This window comes from Hipposideros armiger, unplaced genomic scaffold (assembly GCF_001890085.2).
Source record: "Hipposideros armiger isolate ML-2016 unplaced genomic scaffold, ASM189008v1 scaffold_134, whole genome shotgun sequence".
Classification (NCBI taxonomy): Eukaryota; Metazoa; Chordata; class Mammalia; order Chiroptera; family Hipposideridae; genus Hipposideros; species Hipposideros armiger.
Genome location: NW_017731484.1, coordinates 1824324 through 1844463, shown reverse-complemented (window position 1 = coordinate 1844463; position 20140 = coordinate 1824324). Strand labels below are relative to the sequence as shown.

General features: G+C 41.7%; 1 protein-coding gene and 1 pseudogene across 1 annotated transcript; one reads left to right on the top strand and one right to left on the bottom strand.

The window, feature by feature from the left end:
- Window positions 1–809: 809 nt before the first annotated feature.
- Window positions 810–1651, bottom strand: LOC109386460 (enhancer of rudimentary homolog pseudogene; annotated as a pseudogene).
- Window positions 1652–10868: 9217 nt separating this feature from the next.
- PPP1R15B (protein phosphatase 1 regulatory subunit 15B) lies at window positions 10869–19326 on the top strand. Its single transcript, XM_019649769.1, has 2 exons — window positions 10869–13321; window positions 16644–19326. Exons 1-2 carry the CDS (start codon window positions 11408–11410, stop codon window positions 16833–16835), a joined length of 2106 nt encoding a protein of 701 aa, XP_019505314.1. The 5' UTR covers window positions 10869–11407; the 3' UTR covers window positions 16836–19326.
- The last annotated feature ends 814 nt before the right edge of the window (window positions 19327–20140 follow it).

The following is a 20140-nucleotide window of genomic DNA, read 5'->3' as shown; positions in this document are numbered from 1 at the left end:
TTTGGCATTCGTTGGCTTGTAGATGCATCACCCTAATCTCTGCCTTCAAGTCTATATGGTGTTCTCCCTGTGTGTCCATGGTGTCTATGTCCAAATGTCCCTTTTGTATAAGGATACAGCCACAGTGGATTAGGGCCCACCCTAATGACCTCATCTTAACCTGCAAAAACCTTATTTCCAAATAAGAGCACATTCACAGGTACTGTGATTAGGGGATTAGGACTTCAGCATCTTTTTTTGGAAAATGTAACTGAAGGACATTTGTCTGTTTTTCACCAAGACTTTATCTTGAGGACATAACTAAACTGTGTCACCACCCCCTCCAACTTGAAGAAGGGTTAGTACAGTGAGTGTTATAACGCAGGCATAAACCGTTTTTGAAGGACTGGAACCAACATAAACCGACAAAGAACAACTTCCATCTAAATAATCATAAAAATGTTTAAGCAAAAAAAAAGAAAGAAAAAGAAGGGGGCGATGGGAGTTTCAGATGGAACCAGATCCTCACGTTTCTTTCTTTTTTTTTTTTAAAGATTTTTTAATTTTATTTTTTATTGGGGAATTGTGGGAATAGGAACAGTGCTGGGGAATTGGGGGAAGGGGAACAGACAAGTTGCTGTCGTTTTTTGTTCTTCAATCTAGTTGTGGAGGCAGATCCTCACATTTCATTTAACACGTTCAATCCTGGCTAGAGTGTACCACAGTGGAAACAGGATTACGAGAACACAGAACTTCCACTACAGCATGCGGTACACACCTGTGTTCCAAGCCCGCCCCAACTCCCTAATGCTTCTATTTCCTGAACACAACTATTTCCTGGCCTGTTGGGCCTGCTGATGAAGGAGCACGTAGATCTCTTTAATCCAGTCTTTGTTATAAGGCTGGTATGTCAGTCTGGGTATTAGCTTGGTAAACAAGGCAGCTGAGGTCTGCCAGATCATCAATAAAATCAAACGGCGCCGGCCGAGCGGCGTGGTGGTTAGGAGCTGGCTTGGGACGCCAGAGGGCCCTGGTTCGGACATATGAGCGCCAGTGACACTGCCCTCTACAGCTAAGATGCTGAACAACAGCTCAACCTGGAGTTGGGCTGCCATGAGTCGCCAGTGAGGATGTAGGCTGCAGCCTCTGCTGCAGTGGGGTTGCCATGGGCTACCGTGTGTGGCCAGCAGCCAGCGTGAGCGGCCAGCAGCCGCAGTGAGCGGCCGTCCAGAAGCTGGCGACTGATCTGCCTNCAGCAGCCAGCGTGAGCGGCCAGCAGCCGCAGTGAGCGGCCGTCCAGAAGCTGGCGACTGATCTGCCTCACCCGGGAAGAGCGCAATGATGGTGCTATATTGGGCCAGTGAAGCAACGTCCTCCACAACTAGACCGAAGAACAAAACAACAGCAACTTGTCTGTTCCCCTTCCCCCAATTGCCCAGCGCTGTTCCCATCCCCCAATTCCCCAATAAAAATCTTAAAAATAAATAAATAAAATAAAATAAAACAACTGGCTGATATCATATGTGATAGAGGGGCTGTTGGGATTCATTCGCATCAGATGTTCATACATTTTACAAATGCCTTCCCTGAATTCATTCACAGATTCACAGTCAGTGTATCTTCTTCCTTCTGGCCTCTTGGTAGTCTGTACCAGCAAAACAGTGTGAGACATAGCGCCAAACTTTTGCTGCAGCCGCCACCGACACTACCGCCGCACACGAGCTTAGCCACAACGCCTGACTTCAACATCTTTTAGAGGAGTACAATTCAACCCTTCACAGTCAGAGAACTGGATTTGGCAAAATGTTCTTGAGAAGAGCTATTTGAATGAGTGGTGGGGATGAAAACCACATTACAGTAGGTTGAAGAGTGAAAAGGTGGTGAGAAAGTGAAGACCATCAGCATAAATAACTGGTGAGAAATTTTGCTGTAGTGGTACAGAAACTTGGAGGTGCATGTGTCTAGGGAGAGTGTTTCATTTTTAAGATAGATACTGTAACCTGGTGCTCTCGCCCTACCGAGCTGGCAGGCCACCTGGCTCCCTTCCCCAGCCCAGGACTGGCTGGCTGGTTGCCCTGAGGAGGAGTGGAGGGGAGCGTTGGGCCAGTCCTTGGCAGGCTGCGGTGCTGATGTCATACTTCTGTGCTGCCCGCAACTGCACGCAGAAGAGTACGCAGTCGGACCTGGTCTTCTGGTTCCCGTGGAATCTGGCCAGATGCCAGAAGTGAGTGGAAAGTTGTAGGAGAGCCAACTTCGAAGATAAAACACCTGATCAACTAAATAAGCATACTGATTATGTACCAAACACTTTGAGACCTCTATGATCTGTAGAACTATACATTTTGCAGAGGCATCAGAAAGTTAAAGAATGATTGGGTTGTTTTCTTTCTCAAAATTAACTGAAACAGATACTTGTGAAATCACTGGGCGAGTCCTCACAGGACAGTTCTTCGAGATAATGCAATCCGTACCAACAATATTTGATCTTACCAGTCATTTGAACAACCCGCATAGTAGACTTAGAAAATGAATAAAAGAACTGAGTGAAGATGAAATGAGGACACTGAAACAGAAAAGAATTGATGAAACTTCTGAACAGGAACAAAAACATAAAGAAATAAACAGCAGCAATGCTCAGAACCCCAGTGCAGAAGAAGGAGGTGAAGAACAGGATGAAGACATTGTACCTGTAACCCTTGAAGAGAAGGGAAACTAAGAATACTTAAAATCTTTATGTGAGGGCCGACCGAGCGGCACATTGGTTAAGAGCTGGCTTGGAACGTCAGAGGGCCCCAGTTCGGATCCCACATATGAGGGCCAGTGACACTGCCCTCCACAGCTAAGATGCTGGACAGCAGCTCAACCTGGAACTGGGCTGCCGTGAGTCGCTGGCGATGGCATAGGCTGCAGCCCCTGTGGCAGTGGGTTGCCATGGGCTACCATGTGTAGCCAGCAGCCAGCGTGAGCGGCCAGCAGCTGCAGTGAGCAGCCGTCCAGAAGACGGCGACTGGTCTGCCTCGCCCAGGAAGAGTGCAATGATGGTGCCAACTTGGGCCAGTGAAGCAATGTCCTCCACAACTAGACTGAAGAACAAAACGACAGCAACCTGTCTGTTCCCCTTCCCCCAATTGCCCAGTGCTGTTCCCCTCCCCCAATTCCCCAATAAAAATCTTAAAAAAAAAAAATCTTTATTTGAGATTTTGGTTCTTATGGGAAAACAAAACATACCTCTGGATGGACATGAAGCTGATGAAATCCCAGAAGGTCTCTTGACTCCTGATAACTTTCAAGCACTACTGGAGTGCCGGATAAACTCTGGTGAAGAGGTACTGAGAAAGCGCTTTGAAACAACAGCAGTCAGCACATTGTTCTGTTCAAAAACACAACAGAAGCAGATGCTGAAGCTCTGTGAGAGCTGCATTTGGGAAGAAACCCTCATGGATGTGAGAGACTCACTTCTTTTCTGTCAACACTGAGGATGTAGTAGACATAGCGGAGAAAGAGCACCTGCCCGTGTTGGTGAGGCTTATTGATGAATCCCATAACCCAAGAGAGGAATTTGTGGGCTTCCAGCTTTATGAAGCTGATGCCAAAATTTGGGCAATGAAATTTCATACTATGATCACTGAGCTATGGGGCTTAAACATGGAGTATTGTGGCCAGCCTTACAAAGTGTCCAGTGGATTTTCTTCCCAAATGAAAGTTGTTGCTTCTACACTTTTAGAGAACTATCCCCAAGCTATCTACACACTCTGCTCTTCATTGCCTTAAATGTATGGTTGGCAAAATCCGTGCCTGTCATGGAGTATCTGTTGCATTAGGAACAATTGAAGAAGTTTGTTCTTTTTTCCATCGACTGCCACAACTGCTTTGAGAGCTTGACAATGTCATCTCTGTCCTCTTTCAGAACAATGAAGAAAGGGGTAAAGAAATAAAGGAATTTTGCCATTCTCAGTGGACAGGAAGGCATGATGCTTTTGAAATTTTAGTGGGCCTCCTATAAGCACTTGTCTTATGTTTAGATGGTATAAATAGTGACACAAATATTAGATGGAATAACTGTATAGCTGGCCAAGCATTTGTACTCTGTAGTGCAATAACAGATTTTGATTTCGTCATTACCATTGTTGTTTTTAAAAATGCTCTATCTTTTACAAGAGTCTTTGGGAAAAATCTCCAGGGGCAAACCTCTGATGTCTTTTTCACAGCTAGTAGCTAGACTGCAGTGCTGCATTCACTAAATGAAGTGATGGAAAATATTGACGTTTATCATGAGTTTTGGTTTGAGGAAGCCACCAATTTGGCAACCAAACTTGATATTCAGATGAGACTCCCTAGGAGCTCAGCGATTAGAGCTTCAGCTGACCTCTGAGAGTTACTATAAAGAAGCTCTAAGTATTCCAACAGAGGAACATATTATTCAGGAACTGAAAGATATTAGGTTGGTGCAAAAGTAAGTGCGGTTTCGGATCGTGAATTTTAAATTATTATAACGAGGCTCAAACATATCTTTAATAATCAAAATGGGAACCATTACAGTCAACACATTTTTGCCAATGAGAACTAAGTTTGCTTATTTCTGTAGCATGAAAATCTATGCTTTGGGATTCAACGAACTCTTGGAAAGCATTTTCTGCATTCTGCTGGTTGTGGAAGTGTTTTCCCTGCAAAAAGTTGTCGAGATGCTTGAAGAAGTGGTAGTCGGTTGGCGAGAGGTCAGGTGACTATTGGTGAGGCAAAACTTTGTAGCCCAACTTGTTCAATTTTTGAAGCGTTGGTTGTGAGATGTGCAATCAGGTGTTGTTGTGGAAAAGAATTGGGCCCTTTCTTTTGACCAATGCCGGCAGCTGCAGGCGTTGCGGTTTTCCGTGCATCTCATCAATTTGCTGAGCATACTTCTTAGACATAATGGTTTTGCCGGGATGCAGAAAGCTATAGTGGATCAGACCGACAACAGACCACCAAACAGTGACCATGACCTTTTTTTGGTGCAAGTTTGGCTTCAGGAAGTGCTTTGGAGCTTCTCCTCAGTCCAAACACTGAGCTGGTCATTGCCATATGAAATCTACCTTTTAAAAATTTTATATAATCGTTGTCATATAAAATCTACTTTTAGTCTCACATCACAATGCGATTGAGAAATGGTTCATTGTTGTTGCATAGAATAAGAGAAGATGACATTTCAAAATGACGATTTTTTTGATTTGTGGTCAGCTCATGAGACACCCACTTATTAAGCTTTATCACTTTTCCAATTTGCTTCAAATGCCGAACAATGGTAGAATGGTTGACGAGAGTTTTGGGGCAACTTCTTGTGTAGTTATAAGTGAATCAGATTCGAAGATTGCTCTCAATTGATCGTTGTCAACTTCCGATGGACGGCCACTACGCTCCTCATCTTAAGGCTCTCGTCTCCTTCTTGAACCACCACTGCACTGTATGTTTGTTAGCAGTTCCTGGGCCAACTGTGTTGTTGATGTTGCGAGTTGTCTCTGCTGCTTTACGACCCATTTTGAACTCGAATAAGTAAATCGCTCCAATTTGCTTTTTGTCTAACATTATTCCCATAGTCTAAAATACATATAAAATAAACAGCAAGTAATAAGTCATTAGCAAAAAATATAAAGCCAGAAATGTGCATTAAAATGATGTATAACGTAACCTCATTTATTTAAGAATGTATTCCAATATCAAAGGCAAATTTCAACAATGCAAAAACCGCAATTACGTTTGCACCAACCTAATATATGCTTAGAACAGGATCTCAAAGCTCTTAAATGTTTATCTCTGGTACTCTCTGTCATGGAACAGCTCAAATTCAATACATTGGAGGAGGAGCATGCTGACACGTACAGAAGAGACTTACCCCAATCCTGACACGCTCTCAGCTGAGCTGCATTACTGGAGATTCACGTGGAAGCACAGGGAAGATAGAGAGCTTCCAACCACCATTTCTAAAGCCCTCCACCTGCCAGATATCGTCTTTTCCTAATGTTTATGCACTGCTTAAGGTCCTATGAATTCTTCCTGTGATGAAGGTTGAGAATGAATGCTATGAAAATGGGTGGAAACGTCTCAAAGCCTACCTGAGGAACACTTTAACAGACCAAAGGTCAAGTAAGTTAGCTTTGCCTAACAAATTTTGATATGAAACATGAACTGGATTTAATGGTGGACACACATTTCAAACTGTATACAATTAAGTCACCGCTTCCTACAGATAATTCAGAAACCATCCAGAATACCTGAGAGACTTTTAAAATATGCTTTCTGGGGGATGACTGGTTAGCTCAGTTGGTTGGAGCATGGTGCTGATAATACCAAGGTTGCCGGTTTGATCCCCTCTTGGGCCACTCTGAGCTGCGCCCTCCCTGAAAGAGTCGACTATGCCATTGTAGCATGAAAGCAATGTGTAACCAATGACCATGGCTGTTCCACAATAAAATTAAAAAAAAAATACTTTCTGTTACATTTGGTATTTTAAAAATATCTGTAAGAAATTTGAAAACAGAAAAGCTGTAAGGTATATGTAGGCCACTTAGTCACTAAATATCTTGACCTATAGGCCTTCCATTGAGCACACTAGCCATTGATAATCTGCCTGTTTAAATGGCCCCTGTTTGAACTCTCATAGTTTGGAGACCTAACTGTTCTTTCAGAAGATAGCACTGAAAGTGCCATGTTTTACTTCTGCATGATCTCTGCTAATGGCACTTTGGAATTGTTTTAGTTAAGTCATTTTACACATAGCATTTATTCTCACTGTGGATCTAGTTGTCAGGTATTGAGTTATCAGTTCTTTGAAGAAATACATTTTGAAGAGGTGTGGGAGGAAGGAATGCATTTTAGAAAATGTTACAATGAAGTTCACAGCAACCGTTGAATAGCAGGAGTTTTTAGTATATGGTTAAAAGTCTATAATGGACAGTAAAGGGAATTACCAGACAGTGAAAGAAACATGTAAACTTGCCAAACAAGGATTTCAGTTTTGATTCTCTTTATTCAGTGATCTTAAAGGAACAAGTTACAGTGAAGGTTTGAATGGAAGAGCCTGCCATTATTGTTCCACATCTGGTTGTTACTGTTTACGTTCCTTTGTTGAACCTGTATCTTCATAAGCTTTGTAGCAGGTATATGTTGAACACTTCTGTTTCATGCTCTAGACAAGATTAGAGGCCATGGATACTGACAATTGATTTGTCTGTTTTATTCTGTCCTTTTCCATGACTGTATCAACTGCCTCATCTTGATTTTTAAGCAAAACTTGAAAAACCAAAAAAACAACAAAAAAACTGTGTTTTGTGGTTTATCTGGGAATAATACAGAAAATATTGCTGTTGTTTTTGGTGAAGAAAATCAACTTTGTATAGTTTATTTAAAAAAATTGGTAATGTTAATCTATGTTAATGTGAGTGCTCTAGTAACTTGAGAGAGAAAATTACATGTTACAGGAAAGGGGATAAGGGAGACTAGAATTCCTTGAATAGACATGAAGGGGTAGGATCTAGGAGGCTTCTTTGATTGTAATGGGATTGAAAGCAGAGCGTGTGGGTCCAGATGCAGGTAGATTGGTGGAAAGATGAGGTTATTTATGTCCAATTGCATCTATTTCCTCAGTAAAGTATGAAGTGTAATCATAAGTTGAGAATGTGTATTTATGGGAATGCTGGAAATATGAATAAAGAAATATATGAAATAGCCTCAGTGTAGGAGAAGCAATATAGATATGGATACCTGTAGGAGTGCCTGGCATTGATGAAATTTCTGATCACAAATATGAAGTGAGCATGTTTGAGTGCTTTTCTCCGGCACTGATTATAGCTGCAAGACTGTAGGCTCAGGATAAGTGCGTAGTTGGGTTTAACTAGGGCTGGAATTTTACCAGAGAAGAATGTTGGAGTAGGAGAGGGACAAGAGGATGAAGGGTCTTTACAAGGGGGTAGTTTTAGTGCTGGATCATGGAATTTTCCCTCAGTAAGGAGGGAAGTGAAAGAGGATGAGGAATCATAAAACAGTGGTAATGGTCATGATTTGGAGGTTTCTGGGGATTGATAAGTTACTGTAGGGATATCAGGGCAGTGAGCTGGAAAGATAGGAGGTGGTGCCCAGAGCCGGGGATGCTTGGAAATAAGATTTTGGAGGTGGTACTAACTCTGAAAAATGAAGTCAAAAGCTATACACTCTTTACCTCAGGCCCAGCAAAATCTTTAAAAATAAACATAATTGAGGTTTAAATTATCTTCTGCTAAAGTGCCAGTTTGCCTGTGCAAGGACTTCTTGTCTTCACCAACATGTACATGGACTTCTTGTCTTCACCAACATGTACACAGCCACAGCCACAGGTTGTTATCTTTGTGTACAGAGCTACTGCCTTCTAGTTGATAGCAGGCGTGAGGAGGCTGGTTCACACTTTATTTACCTGTTGAGACTGACAAGGCAAAGTCACATATTCCTATAGCTTTCCAATACTTTATAATTGCATTTTTCCCTCTTTAAAACACTTCCAAGGTAAGGAAAATAAAAATTGTGTATCTAATGACTAAGCGGGAAAGGGGAAGCCCATTCAGGAAAGTTTTAAGAAATTTTTTTCACGAGCATGTATTGTTAGTGACAAAGTTGAGAGTGAAATGCAAGAAGCTTGGTCATAAGGAAGACATTATTTTAAAGTATTATTGTTCTTCTAGTCAACATTTACTGGTCACCTACTATGTGCCAGTCAACATGTGGGGTCAGTGGTTCCTAAAGCTCTTTTGTCTCTTTATACTCTTAAAAAAATTATTGAGGACCCCAAGGAATTTTTGTTTATGTGGATTATATCTGCCGATAGTTACTGTTTTAGAACTCAAATCTGAAGAATTGAAAAATATTCATTTAAAAATAAGACACTCATTACATTTGAACATAAATAACATTTTTTTATGAAAAAATATTTTTTAAGACAAAAAAGCTTGACAAGAAGAGTGGCATTGTTTTACATTTTTTCCCAAATGTCTTTAATACCTGGCTTAATAGAAGACAGCTGGAATCTCATATCTGCTTTTGTATTCAATCTGTTACTAGATCATATATGTACATACCCTCTAGAAGATGAACATCCTCTGTAAACTCATGAAAAAGTGAGAGTTAGAAAGGAAAATTATAGCTTAGTATTATGAAAATATTTTTGACCTTGAGGACCCTCTGAAAGATTCTTAATATGGGACCCCCAGGGCTACCTCACCAAACTTTGGGAACCACTGTGCTAGGTATTGGTACACAGCCCTCAAGGAACTGAGATCAGCAGGAGCGAACATTTACAAGTATGCAGTATATAGTGTAGTGTGTTAAATGCTCTAATAGATTATAATAATAGAATTTTGACTGGGAAGAGCAACAAAGATTTAAGGAGTTGACATTTGAGTTGGACCTTGAAACATGAGCAGTAGTTACATACCAGGGGAGGCAAGGACTTTCTTGGCTAGAAAATATCTTGAGTAAAGGCGTGAAACAAGTCCAACGTTCTTAGACTATAACATGCATGAAGGGAAGTTACTGAAGAGAAGCCTGGAAAAGTGGGATGACAGACTGAAGAGAGTCTTTATTCTTTAGGCAGTAGGCAACAATTATTAGCTGATAAATAACAAATATTAACTGTTGTTTGTGCCCCTACTCTATCTAGACTGGGCTCCTGATTAGGAATTTAATTCTCTCACCACCCCACTGATAAAGGAACTATTAGCCTCATTTTACAACCTAAGAAACTGAAGCTTCTGAGTTGTTGATTTTTAATATTTGGATTTCTTTTCTACTTTTAAGCTGACTATTATTAATACATCCTTCTGAAGTTCTTAGAATTGGAAATGAGATATTACCAGAGATATGTATAATATAATAAGGGGTAAAACCACAGAATTTGAGGACCTCTTCGTTTTCTAGAAAGGAGTGGCTGTTCCTTGAGCAGTCCCAGTGAAGCAGGAGGAGCTACTGGCCTCCTCCCGGCCCCTGAAAGCTCTTCCTGCTAACTGCTACCTTCCCTCCGTCATAGATACTTGACTTCAGATGTGTCAATTAAAAAGTTTTAGTAGAAATAAGCAAATGTACTAAGACCAAACTCACAAGAAAATCAAATATAGCGGCTAAAATTATCAGACAAATTTGTTTTCAAAGGATAATGATCTGTGCTTCCTTCTTTGGATGTGGTTCTGGGAGCTCAGGATACACATATGATTTGAATGAGTTGCCTGCTGGGAAGCATGAAAGAGAGTATAAACGGTTCTGGGGACTATGTTTCTTTCCTCCTCAGTGACTTCAGTTTGCTCCACTGAAAAGGTATAGTCGAATAGGGACACCACCTGAGAAACAGGAGTTCATATTTTCCTGGAGGATGTATGTGGATTGAACGCTGGAAAACCTTCAAAGCTCGATTCCAGGCAAAAATAGTGATTTGGAAATCCTAAAATCAAGGGGGCAGGAATGCATAAGAATGATTCATTTTTCACTTGCTATTTTGCACTACTATTAACCACTCCAGATTATTTGTTTTCACACCAGATTGTGTCTTAGAACAAGACGTGTATTTACACAGCATTGCCCAACTCTTTTACTTAGCTTTTAAGTGGTGATCTACTTAGCACTCAACAATACTGAACCCCTATATAGCCAAGTCTAAGACAAGTGTGTACACTCCGGCGAGTATTAGGCCCTTAAAACGGCTCCAGGGAATTTTTGAGTGATCTGGAAACGCCCCCTTTTGCCCAGAGGGCGCGGTGGGGCGGTCTCCTAGGAGACCACCGAGAAGCAAGTGCGCACGCGCAGACTCCGGGCCCGGCTGATGCAACCTCCGGCACGCAAGCCGGATCTACCAAGAGTAAGGAAGCCGACAGGGACCCGGGCCAGTCCAATCGGCGGCCGCCCGGAAGAGCGTGGAAGGGCCCGCCCGGTTCTGCGAGTGACGTTTCGCAGCGCTGGGCTGGTGGCGTAAGGCCTGTCGTTCTGGTTCCCGTTCGGTTGCCTGGGGGTGTCCGGCCTCGGCCCTGCAGCCATTTTAGGTTGGGTTTGTCCCCGAGCCCGGTATTCTGGCCGCCCAGTGTTTCTGGGGCGCGCTGGGAGGGGCTTGTTAACGGTCCGTCTCTTGTGGCAAGTGGCGCCGCCGCCACGGGAGGCCTCCTCTCTATGGTGGAGAGGCCTCGGGCTGATTAGGACGCCCACCTCCCGCCGGGATGGGTGTTGTTGCCGCCGCTGTGTCCTGCGCCGGCCGTTCTGGACTGGGGCCTGCCGCCTGTGGCCGAAGCCTCTGCCCGCTGTGGCTCTTCTGCTGGCCCGGGGACCGGCCCGGGGCGCCGACTCCGCCGCGAGGCGAGGCCGGGATCGTGTAGGCCTCTCCGGATCGTGTCCGACCCCCTGCCGCCTCGTCCGCGTACCTCGCTGAGACACCGCCAAGAGCCGGGCGATGGAACCGGGAGCGGACGGGCCCCGGGGAGGGCTGGCGCCTCGGACGGGGCCCCTGTTCCGGCTGCCCTTCTTTCGTCGGCGCTCGCCACCAGGCACTGTCAGGCTCCCCACGCCTCTTGTCGCGGAGCACCCCGGGGACCCCAAAACGGCTTCCTCTTCCCGGCCTGATGCTCGGACCAGCTACTGGATGAAGCTCCTTTCCCAGCTCTTCGCGCCGCTCCCCAGCCTGCTGCAGAAGCTGCTGATTTGGAGCCAGCTTTTCAGTGGGATGATTCCGATCAGATGGGTAGATTTCACGGGAGGCCACAGCGCCCCGAGAGCCCTGAGAGCTCGGGAGGAACCGGCTGGTCCCGCGTCGCAGAAACCTCTGAGTTCGCTGCGGCTGGACCCCGCGGCCGAGTCGGCTGCCAGTCTCCTGGACTGGCCGGAGGAGGAGCTCCACTGGCAGCGCTCGTCCCCCGATCTAGACCTGGAACTGAAAGCCCAGGGAAGAACCATGAACCCTGCGGCCCACTCATTTCTGCTCGAGCAGCAGCTGTGGGGGGTGGCACTGTTGCCGAATAGCCTTCCAACCCGGCAGTTCTCTGACCGGGAACTTGGCCCTTCACCCTGTGGGCCTCGAAACCTTCGGCGCTTAAGCAATTTCAACGCCGTCTCCTATTTGCTGAACGCATCTTATCTGGACTGCCTGGCGCTGGTAGAGCTCAGCTATAAGAGCGGCGTCGGAAGTGGCAAGCTAGTTGACTTCCAGACTGTAAGCCCCGAGAGCAGCTGTCTGCCTGAGGACCGTTCTCATCCCCAGCCACTGAATGCGGAGACCACTGGCGCCCCGTGGCAGGGATGTCCACCTCTTTCTAGAGAAGGTCTGCCAGAAATTCATCATGTTCGCATGAAACGGTTGGAATTCCTTCAGCAGGCTAACAAAGGGCAAGCGTTACCTACCCCCGACCAAGATCATGGCTACCACAGCCTGGAGGAGGAACACAACCTTCTCCGGATGGACCCGAAGCCCTGCAGCGATAGTCCGACACAGTGTGTTCCCCCTGCTGGAGCCTTTCCCGGAATCGCCCAGGAACCCACGGAGGAAAAAATACAGTTGACTAAAGAGGTTCCTCTTGCTTTGGAAAAACAGGGCCCTTCGGAAAGCTGTTCATCGTGTGAGGTACCTATGGAAAGAGAGCCTGGGGAGGACCAAATAAGTGTAGCTGACTCCTCAGACTTAGACGATGACCTTCCCCTTTCTGCCAGACCAGCGTGTAGTAACAGACTGATAGATTACATTTTGGGAGGTGTATCCAGTGACCACGAAACAAGTTCCGACTCAGAAGGTGTGGACTGGGATGAGGAAGCTGAGGACGATGGCTTTGATAGTGACAGCTCACTCTCAGAATCAGACGAAGCAGACTCTGAAGGGCTTCACCTTTGGAACTCTTTCTGCAGTGTAGATCCTTATAATCCCCAAAACTTTACAGCAGCGATTCAGACTGCTGCCAGAATTGTTCCTGGAGACTCATCTGACTCAGAGAAGGATTTGCCTGACAAGTCTGATCTAGAGAATTCTCTCCAGGCTGGAAACCTTCCTGAGTCTCCTGACCATAATTCTGGGGAGGAAGATGACTGGGAATCTAGTGCAGATGAAGCAGAAAGTCTCAAACTGTGGAACTCTTTCTGTAACTCCGAGGACCCCTACAACCTTTTAAATTTTAAAGCTCCTTTTCAAACATCAGGGAAAAATCGGAAAGGCCTTCATGACTCAGAGAGGCCGTCTGAGTCCATTGAGGCCATTTCTGAGTGTCACACCTTACTGTCCTGTAAGGTGCAACTGTTACAGAGCCGAGACAGTGAATGTCCAGACTTGGTACAGGGTGGGGTTCTTTCTGGAGAAAGACACACACATATCAAGAGAAAAAAGGTTTGTTTCTTTCTTTTAACCTGCTTAATAATTTGTAAGGACTGTGTTGATGTGATTAAATATGGCAACATGCCTTTTCTAGAGGCATTGTAGTGCATATGTTTGAAGAAGGCCTCTAAACGTAGTAAGTCCATATACTTGAATTGAGAAATGATCTCCTTTTTTCCTTCCAGTAGAATGTTTCTGTCCAAATCGGAGATGCCAGTGTATAGATGTTAGCAGGAAAGTGCCATTTTCATTTGAGTTGGCAACTCTGAGCTATTTCCCTACAAGTTTCAACTTTTCACTTTTTTAAGGAACAGAAAAATTAAACCTTGGGTATACATGATTTAAATTTTTTTAGAGATTGGGAAGGTTCGAGTATAGCCATAGCATTTAAAAATATTTTCAAGTGTGGTATGTCATGATAAGTGTCTTCATTCCTGTTCATTAAAAGCCGAAGAGATGAGATGATGGTACCAAGGAGCAAGTCAGACTTACCTGGTTTTTGCCATGAAAGGAAATATTAATTTCAGTATTAAAAACTTTGTGACATGTATATGATTTTGATTGATGGTCAAAAACAATACAGGAAATAGTATTGCCTTTTCTTTAAGAATGCAATACTAGTTATCATTGGCCACCTATAGGCCTTATCATTTACGGTATTTGGTTTATCTTAAATAGTTGCTCCCTATTCCCAGGCTAGTCTTAAAATTTCATGGAACATTTTATCTTTTAACATATTGTTAAGTTAACCTTATTTTGGCAGTCTTTTGAATTGCTTTATTTTTTTCCCTCTATTGTTTATTCAGCCAAAGTTACTAATTGGAGAGAAATCCCCCCCAAACATGCAGCATACCTGTTATTGTAGAGGAAAAGATTCTTTAGTTACCTGTACCTTTATTTGGACAGAGAAAGGAGTGGGTGAATTATTATTGACCTCAGATTCTGCAGCATCAGTGAGGTTCCAGCGGATAGTACCCTCATCCATTGGTTCCAAATGTCCAGCTTAATACTTTGAAACTATTCCTGGGATAGAAAGTAGCTCTAAATGTGGTGATCTTATGTTTTACCCATAGATGCAGCCTGAGTCATGTTAGAAATTAAATTTTAGTTTACGCTTCTGTAAATGTCATCATGAAATACCTTTTCTCTCTTTTTAAGGGGCCCCTGACAAAATGACCTATTTAGTGAATAGGTAGGAAACAGAGTCGGGCAATGGAATAGGCACTTGACACCTGGAGTCCTCCTGTGTTCCCTACCCCTGAGTGATTAGGGCCAAGAGATTAGGAACACAGCCAAACCAGGGAAGTCACTTGACCTCTCATGGCCTTGATTCACACATTTATCTGATGGGAATAATAATAATCGTATCTATGGTATGAGTTATTGCACGATTCAAATGAAATGAGTAAATAAAACATAATTCATTGTCTTGCCTATAATTGGTAGCTCTTATTGTGTAGGTACATCAGGCCAGTTGCATGTCTCATTTTAGCCTGCTCATTGAGTAAAAATGGGATGAGTCAAGTAGGTGTGAGACTAGTGACTGAACTAGAAGCAACATTTCTAAAATACTATATCTAAAATATGGTAAAGTTATTTGGCATCCTTTGACTATTTGACATTCTTTGGTACATGGAAATAATGGGTAGTGCCTAATTCTTAAAATGAAGCTTTCAAATCTGGGAATTTAAAATGCTTTGTGTCATGGTATAACAGAGTGTAGATTGTGGAGCCAGACTGAAGGCTTAAATCCCAATTATACCATGAAGAAGCTGTGTGTTTTGAACAAGTCAGTTAACCTGTACGTTTGCTTCCTTATCTGTACAATGGAGATGATGATAATGTATATTCCCTAGAGGGTTAATGTCAGGATTAAATGAGGTACAAATTGGAAGGTGCTTTGAAAAGAGCCTGGTGTATAGTAAACACTATGTAAACATTTGTTGTTATTTATCTTAGTGATACAATGAAGAACATTAGAATGCAATATCTAGTAAGGGGTTACATACCTACTAATTGTCCTCAGGGGCATTTGTTGGCCTGATGTAAAGGGAATGAAAGTAGTGGGCCACATTGGGATTAGGTGATGTAACTATTGAATATAATTTAAAGCAAGTACTTATTTACTTTTGGAGTTTGATAGCTTACAAAGAAACTTGTATATTAGAAATTAAGTAGGGATCAACAAGGTCTGTTATTCATTGCATATGATCATATATGATAATATTCACAATTTCATGTATATACTCATAGAGTGTAGCATATTGAGGAGGAAAACAAAAAGGGTTTTTTATCTTAACTACAAAGTCTCTTATAGTAACATAGCCTTAAAGATATGTTAATTTTGCTGCACTTTAACTTTCTGTTCTGTATTCTGATTATAAAAGTCATATAAGAGGGCCGGCCGAGTGGCTCAGTTGGTTAAGAGTGCAAGCTCTGAGCAACAGGGTCCCTGGTTCCATTCCCACTTGGGCCAGTGAGCTGTGCCCGAGCTGAGCTGCCAACAGGTGGCAGGATGGCTCAGCTAGCGAGAGCATGTGCCCTTAACAATAAGGTTGCCAGTTCAATTCCCCATGGGATGGTGGGCTATGTTCACACGCAACTAAGATTGAACATGGCACCTTGAGCTGAGCGGCCCCAAGCAGATGGCGATTGGACTTGGAGCTGAGCTGGCTGCGCCCTCTACAACTAAGATTGAAGGACAACAACTTGGCTGCTCCCCTTCCCCAATTCCCCAATAAAATCTTAAAAAAAAAAAGTAATATAAGAATAATACCACACATTCACGATTCAAAAATTGGGAAGCATTGATTAGTGAAATTTCTTTTAAAAAGGAAGAACAGAAATAAATGAAGTTTGTTAAAGCTTTTGTGCTATTATAAAAGCACTGACTTCCAGGTATATATTTCTGAAATCTTTTGTTTGGAAACATCTGTCATTTTGGAGGAAGAGTATCACAACTGTATTTCCCTAAGGATTAAAAAAAAAAAAAGTAAGGATTAAAAACATCAGGAAAGTCACAGTTCCCCATCTGGATTCATTTTATTAACATCAAAAACCAAGAAGAGGCAGGAGTAATGACAAGGTGAGGGATAGGGGACATGACTCTGTGTGTGTGTGTGTGTGTGTGTGTGTGTGTGCGTGTGCGCGCACATGTAAGAAATTAAGGTGGCATTTGTCCATTCTTTTATTTAGATGCCATCTAGTCAAAACTTTTTTTAACTTCTTTTTATAGTTGAGACCAAATATTCTTGTAAGATATTCAAAATTCTGAAAGTATAAAGGTGATTGTAAGATCCCAGAGAATGATTAAAGTTAGTCTTTGTCTTTATAGGTAACCTTCCTTGAAGAAGTTACTGAGTATTATATAAGTGGTGATGAGGATCGCAAAGGACCATGGGAAGAATTTGCACGGGATGGATGCAGGTTCCAGAAACGAATTCAAGAAACAGAAGATGCTATCGGATATTGCTTGACATTTGAGCACAGAGAAAGAATGTTTCATAGACTCCAGGAAACGTGCTAAAAAGGACTTGATGTTTTTGAGCCATGTTCAGATAATTTGATAGCCTCTGTCCCTAGCATACACTAACTCTTACTTGAGAGAGGTTCCTTTTAAAACAAAAATTGGCAGCTGTCCTCTGACTTTTTTTTTAAAGAGGATATGTAACTTGGATCCAGCGACCTTGTTTAATATTATTTTGCAACATATCCCACTCAGAAATGTCCAGGTTTGAAGCTAAGCCCTGATAATGAAGGATAAGATGGTGTGATTTCTAATCCTCCCGTTTTATTTAGTTGGATGTGTTTTTGGGTGTTGTTTGCTTGCTGAGGTGAAAAGGGAACCTTTTAAGGTGTAATTTTGCACTTCCAAAACTTATTTTCTTGGGAAACAATACAGGGTTCAAAGCCCATTTTTCATTTTAATTTAAATTATGTATACTTGTCTAAAAACTTAGGGTTCTTTTTTTTTTTCTCTTCAACATTCTGAAATTAATGGGCTTTTATGTTTTCTCTATATTTTCTTAGTGATTTGGCCCTTCTACCTTAAGGCTAAGAAAATAATCTTGCATATGCTGCCAACTTTTTTTTTTTCCGTCTACAAATGACTTACGTTGAAAATGTGTGGTGAGTTTTTATTTCTAGATTAAGTTCAACCTAAGATATTTCCAAGGACTGACACCAAACTTTCCTGTGTTGTGTTCTCTGCTACTTTGGGAAAGCTGCATCTTCCTGTCCAATTTTAACATCTAATATATTTAATTTCTGTGCAGACTGTTTGTTGGAGAGGGTTCTGTATATGTTATTGTAGTTTCCAGTTGAATGGGTCTTTGTGTCTTTCAACAGATGGAAATTGTTGTAAAAGACACCAGAAAGTAATAATTACATCATAGGCATTTATTTTTTAAAATTAAAAGCCTAGAATTTTCCTAGGAAGAAGGTAGGACAAATCAGAGCAATTTGGCTTTGTTGTATATGCTCTTAACAGAAAACCAGTGTTACTAATATGCCTCGGCACTGTCACTTTTAAAACCTGTCAGGGTGACACGTAAACTTGGAAATGGACAGTTCTGAATTTTCCGTTTTGAAATGTAAAATACAGGCTTCAGTGAGTATCCAAGTTTATTGTGTTCTATTTTAATAATGAGAGAAGTAATGATGAGAGAAGCAGGGCTATGCTTTCAAGAAAGGCTAGAGCTATAGATTTAACAACTAGTCTTAATATCTATAGCCCAAAGTTTACTTTTGAATTCAGGTTTTTGCAGTGATTGGTTGTGCTTGGTTTATTTAGGTAGCTCTACATGGTGTGTGCGTCTGTTAGGTTGAGGGAATGTTAACCAACTCATTAATGGTCTCTATTTTTACTTCACATTCCTCCTGTCACAGATAATGGAAAACATGAGTAGAATAGACGACCACCTAATTTTGAACTTGTTTCAGTGTGAGGACAATTTTTCATTAGAAGTGCTTGCAGGGTTACTACCTCAGTTTATAATCTACCTGGTCTTTATTTCTATCTGGTTTGCTCTAAGAACTGCCTCCAGTGTTAGTATATGTATTCATACATAAACACACTGAGAGTACAGCAACATAAAAGTTGGTCAGATTTTTGCAGTCCTTAGCGTGTTTTCTGCACCTCCATTTTAGGTAATCACAGAGAATGCATTCACAGAGTTGGGCATAACACCATCAAAGCAGGCTGGTTGCAGGTACCAGCTATGTCAGGTGGAAAGAAGGCATTATTTGCCTTGAAGTAAGTGTTTTGAAAATGCATAGGCATTCTTTTAAAATCAAATGAAGTATACTGTTTTATGTCAGAGACTTAGTTTGTGTTTTGTGTTTCTGAAATCTAGCACCCCTGCCTATTTGAAAATAATGGATCTCTTTACATTGGTTAGATTGTGGGAAATTGTTCCCTTGGTATTCCATCCTCAACCTCACTACCAAATGAGTAAAAAAAGGCTTGGTTAACCATTGTCCCATTTCTTACCCTCCTTTAAAAGAAGTGGTCAGAGGGTGATGAGAAGGACAGAAGGGACCATTTTAAAGTTGGATAGAAGAAGAAAAATAATTCTTGTCAGTTTCATCCCAAAGAAAAACAATTCTTGCCAGTTTCATCCTAATCCTAGTTGCTAGAACAAAGCTCAACCTCCACCATTTTAAAAAGAAAATCCTTGGAAATTTTAATTGCACATTTTACACTATAATATAAAGTCTTGCAACGGTGCTTTAAGTATCAATGTAGCATATGAAAGGCTTTGTACAGACAGGTAAAATTTCCCTTTCTGAGTGTCGAAATGTAATAACAGCACCTCTTCATTTTTAACTTGAAATCAAAACTATCAGATTTTATTTTTTTATAATTTAAGGAAGGTGAAATTAAGGGACTAGACCAATGAGTTAAATGTAACCAGTTTATTGGTTGTTGTTTTTTTGTAAAATTCTGTTTGTGTATATAACAACTAATCTGTAAATTGTAATAAATATATTTGCAATTATTAAATGTTAACATGATACTTTGGCTCAGCTTTATATTTTATGTTTCTTAGTATTTTACATTGGTTTTGGAATTACTGAGCAGGGTTTTCAGGATTAACTTAGGTATTTTTGTAGAAATACTATAAACTTGGAGGTACTGGACAAATTTCTGTGGTTTAAAAAGGTTATATGCTACGCAAATTGCACCTCAGCTAATTGAGGGGCAGGAATGGTAATGGGATAAATATAATTTCAAACCACATTTTAGTGATAGAAAGGAGAATTTAGTTCTTCGAGTATGAAATGCCCCACTTAGAGACTGGGGATTAGAATCTAAAATTGGCCCCAGCCATCTTCTGCAAAGAGAACAGTAAAATGAAAAGTATTCACGGAAGCAGTAAAATTCACATGCTGGGTTTAGCATAGTGTTTCTCCTAAGTAGCAGGGAAACCTGCTTCTCTGTTTTGTGCATTATTATTGATAACCATGTTATTGTAAGTCATGATCTCTCCCCCATGTCCAATATTGAATAAACGTGACAGTAACATCAGAAAAAAACTTTTCACCCTGAAAAAAAGACAAAACATTTGCATTATAGCAAGCTTATTAATGGATTAAGGCATAATAGCATTCTTAATTTAGGCATTTGGATCTTCCTAGCTAATGAAAAATTATACTAAAGGTGTATTTCTGAACTGGAAAGAAAAACTAACATTTAGTTGCTGATAATCAGTGTTTAGTACAAATTGAATTGACAGCCCCAGGTTACACTTTTTATTATACCATCTTGGGGTTAATGTAAGCATTTTTGGCTGTCTTTTTCCAGAAAGATTTATGAAAATAGCAATATTC